The sequence below is a fragment of the Diorhabda carinulata genome, chromosome 4, assembly GCF_026250575.1.
Source record: "Diorhabda carinulata isolate Delta chromosome 4, icDioCari1.1, whole genome shotgun sequence".
Lineage (NCBI taxonomy): Eukaryota > Metazoa > Arthropoda > Insecta > Coleoptera > Chrysomelidae > Diorhabda > Diorhabda carinulata.
The window spans coordinates 32614694-32630678 of NC_079463.1; the positions used below are offsets into that span (position 1 = coordinate 32614694).

General features: G+C 29.0%; 4 protein-coding genes across 5 annotated transcripts; 3 read left to right on the forward strand and 1 right to left on the reverse strand.

Moving 5' to 3' along the window:
• Nucleotides 1-148: 148 nt before the first annotated feature.
• LOC130892611 (coiled-coil domain-containing protein 63-like) lies at nucleotides 149-4361 on the forward strand. Its single transcript, XM_057798093.1, has 9 exons — nucleotides 149-277; nucleotides 803-1078; nucleotides 1136-1314; nucleotides 1367-1541; nucleotides 2483-2665; nucleotides 2719-2869; nucleotides 2935-3147; nucleotides 3893-3996; nucleotides 4058-4361. Exons 1-9 carry the CDS (start codon nucleotides 185-187, stop codon nucleotides 4349-4351), a joined length of 1668 nt encoding a protein of 555 aa, XP_057654076.1. The 5' UTR covers nucleotides 149-184; the 3' UTR covers nucleotides 4352-4361.
• A 561-nt stretch (nucleotides 4362-4922) lies between these two features.
• Nucleotides 4923-6130, forward strand: LOC130893332 (60S ribosomal protein L10). The gene is made up of 4 exons (XM_057799343.1): nucleotides 4923-5027; nucleotides 5162-5190; nucleotides 5274-5579; nucleotides 5761-6130. Exons 2-4 carry the CDS (start codon nucleotides 5168-5170, stop codon nucleotides 6086-6088), a joined length of 657 nt encoding a protein of 218 aa, XP_057655326.1. The 5' UTR covers nucleotides 4923-5027; nucleotides 5162-5167; the 3' UTR covers nucleotides 6089-6130.
• A 44-nt stretch (nucleotides 6131-6174) lies between these two features.
• On the reverse strand, nucleotides 6175-8244 carry LOC130893330 (mitochondrial ribonuclease P protein 1 homolog). Its single transcript, XM_057799339.1, has 5 exons — nucleotides 8070-8244; nucleotides 7773-8014; nucleotides 7415-7718; nucleotides 6590-6822; nucleotides 6175-6537 (listed from the first exon to the last, which is right to left on the reverse strand). The coding sequence occupies exons 1-5, from the start codon at nucleotides 8170-8172 to the stop codon at nucleotides 6196-6198; spliced, it is 1224 nt and encodes a 407-aa protein (XP_057655322.1). The 5' UTR covers nucleotides 8173-8244; the 3' UTR covers nucleotides 6175-6195.
• Nucleotides 8245-8482: 238 nt separating this feature from the next.
• LOC130893331 (CD63 antigen-like) lies at nucleotides 8483-15041 on the forward strand. Of its 2 annotated transcripts, none has more exons than XM_057799342.1 (6): nucleotides 8483-8670; nucleotides 8725-8808; nucleotides 8871-9059; nucleotides 9115-9285; nucleotides 11803-12021; nucleotides 12923-15041. In XM_057799342.1, exons 2-6 carry the CDS (start codon nucleotides 8746-8748, stop codon nucleotides 12986-12988), a joined length of 708 nt encoding a protein of 235 aa, XP_057655325.1. In that variant the 5' UTR covers nucleotides 8483-8670; nucleotides 8725-8745; the 3' UTR covers nucleotides 12989-15041. The 2 variants fall into 2 exon arrangements, with proteins under 2 accessions (XP_057655325.1, XP_057655323.1); XM_057799340.1 differs by having other exon boundaries at nucleotides 8483-8665.
• Nucleotides 15042-15985: the final 944 nt, after the last annotated feature.

Genomic DNA, 15985 nt, shown 5'->3' on the forward strand with positions numbered 1-15985 from the left:
GCTTGTTTTTGAAATAACCCTGTATATAGAAGTGTTCGTATTTTGCCGATTTGGCTCATACTTAACAAAACTCTGCTTAGTAACACTTCTCGTCGTATATATCTTTTGGTAGTGTCAGTTAAAGCACGAATCTAGCCATATATGACAACCAAATGTCAATTTATTGTCAAATATATATTTAAAAATGGTCTTAGATAAAAATAAAGAGCTCACTGAAGATGAGAAATTTGAACTACAGTTGCAAGCTGAACAGGAATTGGGGAGATTAGCCCGAACCGTAAGTAAAACGATTTGGGACAATCTGTACATACCTTTAACTAGATCAGTAAAATTTTGCCAGTTTATATCATCCACAGTTTATTCAATATAATTGATTAATATCAAAAAATGATAAACTTATTAGGAATACTGTTTTTATATTTTTACTTTCATATTCATAGATATAATTGTCGTTTCTAGCTATTGTCTTTAACATCTACGGTCAAGGTTATACAGAGTTGCCAGATCTTGTATAATTTACGATTTATTTTTAGAAAATATAAAACTGGTTTAACAAAATTTGTTAAACATTTAATGAAACAAGTAAAGCAAATCTTGGCTATCTTTTATAAATAATTATTTAAATATTACAGAAGTTTTATTTAATATTATATCTTATACTTATAATATAATAATACTTATAATACATCTGGCAACATTGTTGTATGAAAAGTCATTCCATTAACGAATTTTATTATTATAGATATGAATTATTAATAAATAAGTTCTTGATGTTTTTGTGGGACATTTTCTTTATTTGTAGTATACTATCCTAGAAAGAAATAGGGCACAAAAATGCGATACGGGAGGAAAATTATTGAAACAACGTAAAGTTTTGGACATATTCAAAAGAGAACAAAAAAACATTCTGACTGACCTAGCAGTTGCCTCAGCTGATGCTAGGAAACTAGAAGATGAAAAGAAATCCAAAGAACTGAAATTTTTACTTAATGAGTATGACGAATTCGACGCCGAAATTAATCAAAACAAATCTCACATAAACGAGATAGACGGGCAAATAAAGATGGTTAAAAAAAAGGTGGAATTATAATAATCATTCAAAAATTATCATAATCCCATCGATATTTATTATTAGGTACTCGATTTGAGATCGAAACAAATAACAGATGAAATGTACCAACAAAGGGTAATAACCGGAGAAAAAACCGTTCAAACATTAGAAAATAAACTCGAGGTCCAAATAAAGAAATTCTGTCAAATTTCGTCCGATAATATAAAGCTAAGAGAAGAAATTAATCATTTGTTAATGGAAAGGTGAGAATTCTATAACTAAATCTTCTTCTTTTTTATAAGTGGATTATTACAGGAATGATTTTAATAAAATATGGGATACGTTGATTAACAATTTAGCGGTTGGAAAAAAATTCATGCTCGATTTGATTGAACAAGCAACTATTGCTTACGATCAAAGAGAAGAATGGGTTTCAAAATTACAAATTCTAAGAACGAAAGCCCATAATGATCTTATAAGTCACATACAGGTAATAAAACGCCATTTTACATTAAATATATTAGTATCTACTTTGGTACCCAGTTGTGCCATCTACCGTTCATCATGTGAACAGCATCAAATTCTTTTACAGATTTCTGTAACTAGATGTAAATACACAACGTTGCTAAATTTAAATTTTTCATGGTTTTTTAATACATTAAATGAAGATTTAATTATGTTACTGGCTGTTACAGACGTAAAGTAAAAATTTACGTATTGACTGCTTTTCTTTTGAGTATTTTTTAAGAGTAATAAATCATGTAAGGAAAAATTTATTATCTAGGGAGATTTAAAAATATGGAATATTATAATTATTGGCATAACCGAAAGTTAGACTCTTTTACTATTAGAATGTTGACTCCTTTGCCGTTTGAACGAATAATTCTGGTAAAATTAACAATTAGAACTAACGTTGGAGATAATATTACGAATTATATATTTTGAAAATCATGAATTTCATTATTTTAAAGATCAAATTCCAAAATATAGGTTTAATCTATGATTGTTCAGCTCATTATTATATTTTTAAATAATTCTGCTCCATTTTTTTATAATCTACTTGGTTAATAGACGTATAATAAATGTTAAAATAATATTATATTCGTTTTTCAAGAAAAGTTATTTACAAAGACAGGCAACACTGTAAAAATATCGTTAAACAACACAACAGCTGGTTTGAAACAACGGAAAAACCAGTAGCGGTGCTTCTAGGGGATATTTAATCCATAAATAAATGAAAAAAAGTATATAGAAGATATATTATTATTAAATTAAACCATTCATTATTAATACAGTTATGTTGGAGGAATTTAATAAAAAACTGTTGAAATTCATTATAGAATCTCATTTGAAAAGATTTGTAGATAAATCAAAGGAAAATAATTTTTGTTTTGATGGAAAATTTTATTTATGGTTATCGTGTTCATTTAGGACATGAGAGTGATGCAAAGGAAAATGGACGACGATGCAAAGCTACAAGAGTTTTTTTCGATAAAATGTCAAAAAAGGATAATGAAAGATTTGGAAGAAAAAGAGCGACAAAAACGATTACAGAATAAAGAAAATATGGAGAAGAAATTGGAACGGTATCTTCAAATTCTAATTACCATAAAAGTAAGTATGAAATGGCTACTATTGTATCATTAATTAAAATAGTTGTTTTTTAGGAATTCACCGGTGAGGAGAGGGTACACACTATCGCTAATAACTTTGTCACTCAAGAAGAAGAAAATTTCGCCATGTTCAAATACATCAATCACTTGAACAAAGAAATGGAGGATTTGACAGATAGTTTAGCGAAAGTACAGATCAAAATAGGTACGTATGTGTTTAATGAATACATAAAATCTGAATTTTATTAAATCTACGCCTATGATTTGCAGACGAACAACGAGCTTTGAATGATTTTCGACGTCAACAACAAGAAACTCGACTGGAAGATTTGAATAACCAATTCGAAGAAGCAAAGAAAGCAGCGGCGCAGAAAGCAGACGAATTAAAAAATGTCGATCAAAAATTAAAGACAGTTCTCAACGGAATCGGACAATTATTTAAGATGTTTAGATGCAAAAACGATCCATTGATTAAGATGCTCGGTATGAACGTTATTTTTTTTTTAATTTGTTAATATATATATATATTTATTTTCACTTTACCGAATTTTTAGTTATTCTGCCAAGCTATAACCCCTATATAAATTTGCGAGTGCTACGCCTATGTAATAACTTTATATTTAGTTGTTCATGATCATAGACACAGAAGTTAGGCAACCGGTATCACGTTCATTAATATTATTTTCTTTCGTTTACAACGATTTTATTTCAACGAAAGAAATAACATACTTCGGTATTAGTTATAAATGAAAATTATTGTTTCATTTACTCATTGTTTTTCTATATATTAACTATATATTAAATTATTTTTTATTTGTTTACTAAATTTTTTTGTTAGCTTTTCTGAGTTCACAGACAGATGTTTAACATTGTTGCCAAGATGTTGTTTTATTCCAGTTGTTGGTATAAAATAATATTTGTTCTGTTTTCATCTAAAACTTTTTACTTCTTACTTCTTAAAATAGGTTCCAACTTTTAGAAAATAATTTCCCTAATACATAAGCAAATATTCCATTTACATTTTGGATATTTAGATTTTATACGATGGCAGCAGTAGCTACTAATGTTACAAAAAAATACCAATGTCAAGATTGCAAAGTTCATGATGTGTTCTATAAACAGAGTGTGTCGAAATCGACGTGGTGTGCCACTATTTACAGCTGTCACGAGAATTCTCTTGAAAACGTTGTTGTACAAAGAGAACAATAACTAATTGAAATAATTCCAGGAGGAAATCAAATTATACATAATCACAACGTTTTGCTTTACCTGGAAATACTCGAGAGAAATATTGAAGAAGCTATGGTCACCGTGTTTTACAAAGAAAAAAATGTGAGTAACATTACTTGTTATTACGATATTTTAGTTTAATGTTTTTTTTTTGTTTTATTAGCTGACAGAAAAGAAGAAAGGTAAACAGGAAGCAATGACTTTGAAACATATAAAATGTCCGCCTGTAATTGAACCAATAGAAAGAATAGTTCTGACCAATCCGTGTCCATTGTGTGTTGAACATGAACAAGTTAGTGACGTCATAGACACTCTGCAATTTGCGCTCACCAAAGAAGAAATACAGGCTAAGCTGAATTTGAAGATAGAACAAGAAGGGGCCAACGATAAATTACATAACGTATCCGCTTGTCATTTACCTAAATCGAGACAGATTATTCAAAAAAGATACCAATAAATAAATATAATTCGAAAATTAGTATAATTTTTTTTAATAATATTTCAATTTACAATGACATTTGTAACTTCATAGCATTTCCCAATCCAAGAAATGTCAGTATAGGAGAAATTAGCTTTATTCGCGTTTGATCCCAAATGCGTAGTTAGGTCAGTTCTGAATGTTCAGTTACAGTTACGCGTTCGTGGTTCAATCGATTCCGATAATTATCGATTACGAATCAGTTAAAGCAATTAATTGGTTTTTGTTGAAGGTTTTTTTGGGGAAAAGTATGATCCTGAATAGGTAATATAAAAATAAATTGTTTATCGAATAGTTCGGAATGATTATCGATTTTACATAGCTATTACATGATTAGTTAGTTCTATGATCACTGTCATTAAACAATATGTAGTTCATAACCATAGACAACCATAATTGTTATTAAAATCGATGTTTTATTATCATTTTCAACTGTTTTTCTATTGTATTAAAAAGTATTATTACTTTTATTAGGTATTATCATTGAAAATAAATTGTTTTTTATATATAAAACGCAAAAACCTGACTGTTTTTTAATAATTTGTTCAATATTTTGACGTTTACACAATAAAAAAGAAGACGAATGCATGAATGTATTTGTGATTGGTACAACTGTTCTTCACTATCTTGTTGAGGCCTAGTTAAGTATACAAAGGTAAGTTTCTTGAAATATCTACAATCATCTATTAGTTTTATTCCTATTTGTTATATTTTTTCTTAATTATTATTAACAAATATTATAGTCCAGTATTTATTTTATTAATAAATACGTTTGTTGTTTTATTTCAGGCCAAAATGGGTAGGAGACCTGCGAGGTGGTAAGTAACATACGATTGAATATTTGTCAATAATGTAAATTAACTTTTTATATGATTTACAAATTAAAATATTTTCGTTTCAGTTATCGATATTGTAAAAACAAGCCTTACCCGAAATCTCGTTTCTGTAGAGGAGTCCCAGACCCAAAAATCCGTATTTTTGACTTGGGGAAGAAAAAGGCTACAGTAGAAGATTTTCCTCTATGCGTACATTTAGTTTCCGACGAATATGAACAACTCAGTTCTGAAGCGCTGGAAGCAGGACGTATTTGTTGTAACAAATACTTGGTTAAAAATTGTGGTAAAGATCAATTCCATATTCGTATGAGACTTCATCCTTTCCACGTTATTAGAATCAATAAGATGTTGTCCTGTGCTGGAGCTGATAGGTAAGTTTTACATTTTTAACCTCACTTTCGCTCAAATAAAGTGATAAATTTAATTTTAGTCAATTACATTGTAATTATTATCACTATTTCATTAATTTAGAGGTTAAACTGTAAAATTAATCATTTATTTAGTTTTTCCTATTTTTTTTTTCATATATTTGATAAGTATATGAATTTATAGGCTCCAGACTGGAATGAGAGGTGCTTTTGGTAAACCCCAAGGTACTGTCGCTCGTGTACGTATCGGTCAACCTATTATGAGTGTGCGTTCGAGCGACCGTTTCAAGGCTGCAGTAATAGAAGCTCTCCGTCGTGCTAAATTCAAGTTCCCAGGGCGTCAAAAGATCTACGTTTCTAAAAAATGGGGTTTCACTAAATACGATCGTGAACAGTACGAAAATTTGAAACAACAAGGTAGATTAGCACCAGATGGTTGTAATGTACAGTACAGGCCTGAACACGGTCCATTAGCAGCTTGGAAGAAAGTGCAAGAAGACATATACGCATAGTGAAATTGTTTTCTATTGGTGTCAATAAATTTATTAAATAAACGGGTTTTTTTAAATATTTCACCCATATTTTTAAATAAAACGACTTTTTTAAATAGATTTTCCATTTATTCATTAAAAATATTATGAATGTTAACATTTTTTTTCATTCTGTTATATCCTAATTTATCAAAATCAACTTTATGAGATGGCGTCCATTTTTTTATTTCTTTGTTTCTATTTGAATCCCCATATCCACTAGATTCCATTAACTTTCGCCTAGGGACGTGTCTTAAGGAAAACTCCCAATTTTCGCTTAGTTTTTGGTCCAATAAGATTGCGATCATTTGATTTAAAGTAAGGCTTTTACCGGAACCAGCGCCCCAATGCAAATACCTATCCAAAGGTAATTTTGCCATTTTTAAACCTTCTCGTTTCGCTTTGGCTAAAGACAACGGTTCTTGGTTCATCTGCAATGCAAAATTTATTAACTTCCTATCAACAGTGTTATTTAAAACTTACTTTATCTACTATAGCACCGATAATGTAAATAGCATCATGGTCGAATTCTTGGACTTCTTCTCTACAATGGGGGGTTAGATATACTAATTGATTTTTGGGGTACATATCTAAATAACTGCATTCGTGGATGTTTAAAGGGAACCAAGGCTCGTACATTGTCGGAATATATTTGTGGAAGGCTTTTATTAAAGTGCTTTCTTTATTTGCGTTACAGTAGTGTACGTCGAAAGGATCTGAAAAGTAAATACTGAAAATTTGATATGTAAGGGGGTTAGTGGAAAAAAAAATGGGGTAATTATTGCATCAAGTTGAGGTTGTAGGACCTATTAGTTAACATATCTTTGAAAATTATTATGAATTTTGTTTTTCTCTTTACTGGTTAAAAATGTTTTTTTTTTCGCTTCAAAAATGATTGAAAAAACTATAATTATAAATAAAATTAAACTAATATAATTAAAGACTCTTATTAACAAAAATAGACTAATGTATCTACTAGACAGTGTACCTTGGGATAAGTATATGAATCAAACTTGAAAAGTGAAAAAAATTAGTATAAATGTTACATCAAAAACTCATAAAACAAGATCTTTTTGAACACTATGTTAGCTCCGAACATTATGAAGTAAATAAGTTGTTTATAAGTTAAAAATGCTAAATTTCACTTATTCACCGAAAATATTGGGCATGAAGGGCCTGTCTGAAGGCCTATGTGCTCAAGGACCCCTTGGCCGCCCATGATGAAATATTGTAAATGGCAAAAAATTCAAAACGAACATAAAAGTAAATAATGAAAACACCACAGATGGATAATAAAATGTTACGTACCATCATGCATCCTATTTTCTGCGAACAACAACATAAGTTGCTTAGCACAATTAATATTTTCTCTTCTAGTCATATTAATGTCGTATCCACAATCTACTACCAGTTTTTGTCCGAATTGTAATGCTTGTATCAACCTATTATTATACATTTGGTTCATTGTTGTTTCATAAAATCTTAAAAACATGTTATTGTGCTGTAGATCATATTTTAAGGCGAATTCTTCGAGTGTTTCTTCCGCTTTGGGTTGTTGCTGTTTCTCGTTTAGAAAATTTTCGTAAGCAATCCGTTTTTCCTCTTTTTTCGCCTAAAATCGATTACTGCAAACATTTTATAAAGTATTAATATTATATTGACAAACCTTTATATTTTCTTTCTTTTTAGAAACTTTGAATAAATGTTCTAGATATTTTTGCCTCGAAGATCTTGAAGGTAAACTGAGTACTTCTTTCCAATGTGCAGCTTTAAGAAAGTCATGGTCGGGTACTGCTTTTCCTTCTTGACGCATTACTTCCGCTTCTAACATTAATACTTTTAGTTTATGCTCTGCTTCTTTATTTCCGTTAGTAATTTCATCATAATTTACTTCAGTTTTTTGATTAACTATAAAATTTATTATATAAAATTGATATTACATAAAAATCCTTTGGTATCTTACATTGCGAACAGGATCTTTTATTAAAATTTCTTGATACGGCTAAACAAGTACTCTCATTTATTTTTCTAAAAATTGTATTAAAGCGTATATTAATCAAAAACATTTTATTTTAAATATTTTTAATGTCTGTATAAGAAAAACATAACCTATAACTAACCAATTTTCTTCTTTTATTAAAATTTCCGATATTTATAACAATATATAAACTTGAATTACTTTAAATATATATCAAATTTCTATTAGATGAGTATCTAATTTATAATAAAAAAGCTAAAAAAAGTATAGACTATTTTATATGATCAAAGTATATCAAATAAATTATGATATAGGAACTATATGCTCTAGTTAATAGAGATCGATAAAATAGAAGAATATTTTGATATGTCAAATTTGCAGGCTAAAAAAATTAAAATAAGGGGGGGTAAATTTGTATGGAGTGGGAACCACTGCGCAAAGGAGATATTCTGGTAAACATTTACAGTTTAGTATTGTCAATAAAGAGTTGCAGGTAGAATCGTATTTTATATATACGTTCATCAATACATAAATTTCTAACGATTATCTTGTCTGATAATTTACTTAATTCGAGTCAGAAGGTTTGGTAATACAAATATTAGTATCTATGGTAACTTATTGATTAAAATCTTATTTTTAGGTTTTCCATTCGTTAATAAAAATGGTGTCTGGAGGGATGTCTTGTATAAAATATTTATTATTCGCTTTTAATTTGCTTTTTGCCGTAAGTACAAATCTTATTTAATCATAAATTATATAAAAGAACGTTGTTATTATTAATTTTAGATATCTGGTATTGCTATATTAACTATAGGAACAATAGTACACATTCTTTATACCCAATATTCACATTTTTTATATACTGGATATCATTTTGTACCTTTGGTGCTTATTGTTGTTGGTGTAGTCATTTTTATAATCGCGTTTTTTGGTTGTTGCGGAGCCGTCAAGGAAAATCACTGTATGATAGTAACAGTAAGTTTCAACTTATTATTATATTTTGATAATGTAAACAATGTTTTTTTTTCAGTTTTCTGTTTTTTTGCTGATTATCTTGGTGTTGGAAATTGTTATTGGAGTTTGGGGGTACATTAAGAAAGATGACGTTGGAACTATGTTGGAAAATCAGTTAAATGATACAATGCCGGAATATTACACTAACCCCGATATAAAAGATTCTTGGAACATTGTTCAACACGAGGTAAGTTTCAAACTCATTTTTTCTGTATATTTATTTACGTTTCTAAATCAAATTTTTTGTATATCGAAAAAAATAACAAACTTGCTATTTATATCTATGTATTGCTTATATCTCATCTGAATCATTTACATAATTTCGTAAAAACTATTGAATCATTTTTCTTTGTTTATCAATCGAAAATTTCGGATAAATTTCAGTTTTATAGGTCATTAACCAGGTCATCTGTCCTCTATATATAATTTTTTATTGAAACTTGGAAACAAAAAAATTGAAAAAAAATGAATAAAATAAAATTTTTTTCCCTCCTTATTTCTATACATATTTTCCTTTATTCACCTCACATTCCCCTTTTCCCTTTCTTCAACTACCAATTTCTTTCTCCTCCCTTCCTATTTCATCCACGTTTCCCCACTCTCTTTCTTCCTACCTTTTACCTGTCCTCTCCGCTCTCTTAATTCCTCTTTACCTAATTTCTTCATTTCCTATTTTATCATCCCTTCTGTTCCTTTTATTTCTCCTATTCGACATTCCTTTATTGCCTATTTCTCCCCTTTCACTCTCTTCATTCCCTTCCTAATACTATTTTTATCTCCCTCTCACCACTCTCTCCATTCTCCTCCCACCACTTTCATTTTATTTATTACCCTATATCACTTTCTTTATTCCCCTCTTTCTCCCTCTCAAAGCTGTATTCCCCTCTTAACACTTTTCTCTATCCCCCTCTTGTCCCTTCACGCCATTTTCTTTATTCCCCTCTTATAACTGTCACAAATCCATTCTACTTATGTCTCACCCTTCTCTTATTTGAAAAATTAGAGGTTAAATTGTCACTTTTATATCAAGACGTTGTTTTAAATAATATGAAAGAATACTCCGTATGATTGTTTTATACTTTGTTTATTATAAATTATTAAATTTTTCAATACATCCTGTATCAATTCTCAATTATTTATAGCCAAAAAGTAAAAATTGTTAACTTTTAGTGCTCGCCTGTATTAAATTCGTGAAAAAATTCTTTGCTAGTTCTTGAATGTTTTTCTTCAAGTTGATCATAGTTTACCACAACAAAAACTATTTTTAAAATTTGATTCTTATCTATTTATATCGAATTTATTTCTGTTTTGACTAGATTCGAAAGAGAATTAATTAGAAAATATTTTTCATATTTCATTTTAAGCGATATGTCGATGACATCCAAACATTTTACGAGCTGTAGACGATTGCGTTTTAAATTACTGAGTAATGATGATAAAATTTTTAAAATAGCTTCTGCAAAAGTGTTTATTATTCGAACGCCACTGTTGAAAATATAAATGACATGAAAATACTTACGTTAATTATTCTTAACAGCCACTTAAAGCAGTATACGGAGTCGTGTGGGTGTCAACAATAAACTAAGTAAATTGGTTTATAAAAGAATTATAATAAAGGTGTTTTTATCTATGTCCTAACCTAGAAATTAGAAATTGACAGATTTTCACCTACCCTAACATCCTTTAGTATTTAAACCGTTCTTCCGTGTATGTTCACACGAATTATCTTCACCCTTCTCAACTGTGCAAATTATAAACAAGCCCTTTTTATTTCTATGTAAATTAAAGAGATTTTTAATATCCTTTCATACATTTTTAAATCTAAATATAGTTGTAATAATAAATTTAAAAAGTTGCTGATTTGACTAACTGTCTTTCTACTTTATTAAACCTAATTAAACTTTTCGTTTCATTATAAATAATAATTTGTATCATAATTATTTTTACACTGGTAAAAAAACTCGTCGTTGCAACTAAAAGTGTATGATAAGCTGATAAAATGCAGGTAGAACAATTATTTTCAAGGTTACAACTTTTAGGTCAGGTGCGTATACCACTTCTGCGCAGATAGCAGTTATTTCTAATTTAGACGTGATTCATTAAAATATTTTAATGGCTAACACAACGAGCGACAAAAACTATTTAGTAATAAACTATTTTATACGAGGAATATTGAAAATTTCTATTTGATTTTAAATAGTATTAATGAATATAATATGGCGGTCACTAACGCCATAACTTCAACTCACGTCATTCTCGCGTATTTTCTAACCTTTTGAAAATGTCCCAGTTTCAAGGGATGAATGTTGTAATTGGTTTATTACAAACAAACGCTTTAATCAATAATAGCATTAAAAATATATAAATTATGCTGTTTCTCGTCTTTATCTATAATCAATAGTGACTTGACATAGTTTTTACCGAAATATACATACGAGGTGTATACAGAAAATCGTCATATTAACAAATAATAACATATCTTCATCTATTACCGGGATTAGAGTCGAAACAGTAACAAAAATGAATTCTTATAGTTTTATATCGTTTAAAAGAAATAATTAAAGTGTGGGAATAGAATTTATATATTTTGAGGTTAAGTTATATCAATGTTTTCGGTTTATATTTGTATTATATGACGTAATGTACGCGGTATATGTAATTTGTATCTCGATGGTGACGTATCGTGTATTTATATTCATTTCAGGCCGAATGTTGTGGGGTAAAAGGACCGAAAGATTGGCCTAAAATAACTCACAACGAAACGTTACCTTATACATGCTGTCCTAATACACCCGATGACGGTTCGTGTAAAATTGATTCCGAAAATGTTTATAACGATTCGTGCGTCGATAAATTGAAACAGATATTTATTAAATATGGTTCGATTATTGGGGGTGTAGGTCTAGGTGTCGCGGGACTGCAGGTAAGTTGACAATTTTTGTTATTTATTTACATTTTTCGCTATTTTATATTTTCAATTCACAATTAATTGACTTGTATTCGAGTTCTGGTCATTATTTAAGCATTTCACAGTGTTATGTTGGACAGGGGCGGCTTCAAGGGGTATGATTTCGTAATATTGTATCCTCCTTAATACGAAGGTCCTTCCGGGGCTCTCGAGAAGCTTATATCGGATCTCCTTGTCCAATAATTTCTATAAAATTGGTTTTATTTGGATTATTCGGGAGTGGCTACATTTTTTGACTTATTTCCCGGACTATAAAGATAATAGTCACGTCGAATATCATACTGTTAGCCTGGGTTTTGTCTTTTAATGATATTGTTGAATTTTCTAACTCATTTCCTGGACTATAAAGACCATAGACACGTCGAGTGTTGAATATCTGAAGCCGATACTGAGAATTCTCTTATATTTGTGTGTATAAAATGAATTTTATGATAATTATTCGCGAGTGTTTGTCTTTTTTGACTACAAAGACCATAGACAAATCGAGTAACATACTCACAGACTGGGCATTGTCTTTTATCGATATTTTGCTGCCTTTTTTGGTCATTTCCTGGACTATAAAGACCATAGACAAAGCGAGTAACATACTCATAGACTGGGTTTTGTGTTTTATTGATATTTTGCTGCCTTTTTTGGTCCATTTCATGCACTATGAAGACCATAGACAAATCGAATATTGCAGCTTTGTTTGACTAATTTCCTGGACTATAAAGACCATAGACAAATCGAATATCATACTCATAGACTGGGTATTGGCTTTTATTGATATTCCAGCTTTTTTGGCTGATTTCCTGGACTATAAAGATGATAATCGCGTCGAGTGTCGAACTATATTTAAGTGTATGACATTTTTCAGCTTATTGGGATAGTTTTCGCTTGCTGCTTGGCCTGTTCAATCCGCAAAGAATACGAGACAGTATAAACTTTCAACAATTTTTTGTGCACCGATATAATATAAGTATTTTTAATTATATAGTAATTTATCCACTGTTTTCATTTTAATAATTGTAATTCGATTAGAATCTACAAAGTTGACATTAATTTTATTGGTATTTTGAATTTTCCCGCTAAAACGCGAGAAACTGCCATGGCTTCTCAATTGAGGTTATGTCAACAAACTTTATAATTTAGTCAAATTTTTGCAAATTCTTTTGATTTGGTATTTGGAAGGCAAAAAGTGTCCGAACAAATTCACTCACAAACATTGACACAAGTCTGATATACTTTTTTTAATTTCATAGACAAAGTACAATTTTTAGTAGAGGTTAGACGTCACAAAAAGTAGTTTTTTGCTTATGAAAATTTGTATAAAGTGGACAATTTAGATCTTGAAAATGATTCTGCGAGTCTACTATGAATTTTTGAAAAAAAAATTAATGAAACTGCTCAAAAATTAGGAAGTTTTCACAAAAAACTTCAAAATACGATTATATTTGGAACTTTTCCATTCGGAGGCTGTCACATAATCGTCCTACACTACTTTTTGTGCGTTATTCGCAGACTGATTTATCATTTTTGTTCATAAAAGGATTTTTTTAATTTGTATTACATCTAGATGTTAAGATTTTGGTTTTTTTACTTCGATAAAAATTAAAATTTTAAGGCAAAGTACAAAACATTTCCAAAATACGTCTGAAATAATTAATATCACAAAGATGAAAAAACATAAATGCAGAATCCTATATACGTTAATTTTGATATAAAATAGTTCACTACCACATAAACGGAAACATAGTGTGAAGTGATGAATTGTGAAATTTATTCTAATCATCCATCTAGTTTGGTAGAGAACTTGTTATTTGGACCATTATTTTTGACTCATCCTGTATAAGAGCCTCAAGAAAATTTTGATCAAAATTCATACTAACTTCAGTATACATTCTTCTCATTATTACGATAAATATTGATATAACTCTTACATATTTATTCAAAATTATATTTTTTTCAGCAAGTTTATTATACTTATATCGAATAATTGACAGTCCATTTTATTTAACTCTAGACTCTTTCCTAAGGAATTCACAGCCATTTCGTTGCCTCTACCAATTATTTAGGAATTATTTGTTTACGTTGGCAAATCTGTAGATTCTTGATTGGTCAGATTTATTTTGACATTTAGATAATGGCGTAATTTGTAAACAAACATTTTGATATATCTTGTCGTCTTGTTATTATTCTTATCGGATTGATTTAAGTGAACTATTCCAAATTTGAACAGACTTTATAACCAAAGAATTTATTTCTCAAATAAATAATTACTTTTTGGCCATTTTTCATTATTTGTTCTAATAATTAGTGTTATAAGGGGAGTTCTAAAAGTGGTTTGTGTTGAATTTTCTAATTTGGTGTTATTCAAACGTATTTTGATTTAAATTGTACTCGAAGAGCCAAAGCTATTTTACAATTTAACGTGAGTCTTATAAGGTAATTTTTATATGAGGAAATAATTATTTTTTAAAATTGTATACCCAGTATTTATACTCGAATGAAAATTAACGATTTTTCAGTATTTTTAAATAAATGTTAATTATTTATCAATTAGGTAATAATGTTATTCAGAAAAATAAACTGTTAAATATTTGTAATTAATAATTATACGGGTAAAATTCCTGCATTATTAAAAATTAACATTTAGCAGAATTTCAATTATTATAAATAAATTTTTTTCTGGGTAACATCAATACGAGTAACTTCAATACATTTACTTATAAAAGAGTCGCAATCTCCATATGCCAATTGATTGATGTAATTGAATGACATTTATACCGGTTTGACATGAGGTCATATGTCACAAATTCTGGTGAATGTATTTTAGATACTACTTTGTGTAAGTGCTGTAGATGTTTTAATATTTTTGGAAAATTTCCCCAACGTGGTTTTGTACAGGTATGTGTATAATTACATATCCTGTCGTATTTTGGCTACATAATGTATATTGATGTTATTATAAACAATAAATATTACTACAGTAAAAATAATGTTCGTGTTTCAATTTTGTGTGTATGCGAGGGTCTTACGTAATTTTATATTGAAAATTATTGCTCCCACCAAAACTTTGTGAATTATTGCTAAAATTCCTTTGAAAAAAAAATAAATTTCTTAAAGATGTAGTATATAAAAAAGTAATTATTAATCAAATTCAAACATTTAATGGTAAATATTTTTAGGTTAGAATTATATATACAGGATCTTTCGTAAAAATCTAACACTGCTTAGTTGTTTTATTGAAATCACTCAAATTTATTTATTCTCCCCTATAAACCACCGGCTATATATACACACTATAGGAGTTTATTTACAATTTTGTGATAATTGAAAATGAATTGATTTTCTAAATTTTGACGATTAGTAAAGAGATACGACAAAAATTGATTATTGTTTTTGTATACCTTCTCGATTATACAGGGCGTTGAACTTGTTACGACGTTACAGCTGTTTCCAACGTTGCCAAAGTGATTGCCTTTTCTCGAACTTACCAATAATAGTCATTTAGTCATTTGTTGATGAAACTTTTTGTTTTTACCATGATAATACCTTCATAATTCAATTATTAAATGGATTATGGATAGGTAAAGAAAAGATACAAATCTATATACTAAATTTTATTATTACAATACCAACTAAAACAATACTTACTAGAAGAATAGTCCATATTCTCTTAAACTTTAGTAAAAAAAAGGATACTTTACACAAGCCATTTGGAAGTAATTGTTTTTTTTTAATTTCATTACGCTTCCATAGGAAAAAAATAAATATACCTATCACATCAAAAAGAACAAAATAATAAAAATGTTGGTTATATATCGGTCTTAAAACGAGACTTTATGTAAACATTGTGTTTTGGACAATAAGAAATGTTCAATAACGGGAGGTTTTTGGTGCCAAAACTATTGCGACAGTTTTTTTTTATCTATGGTCG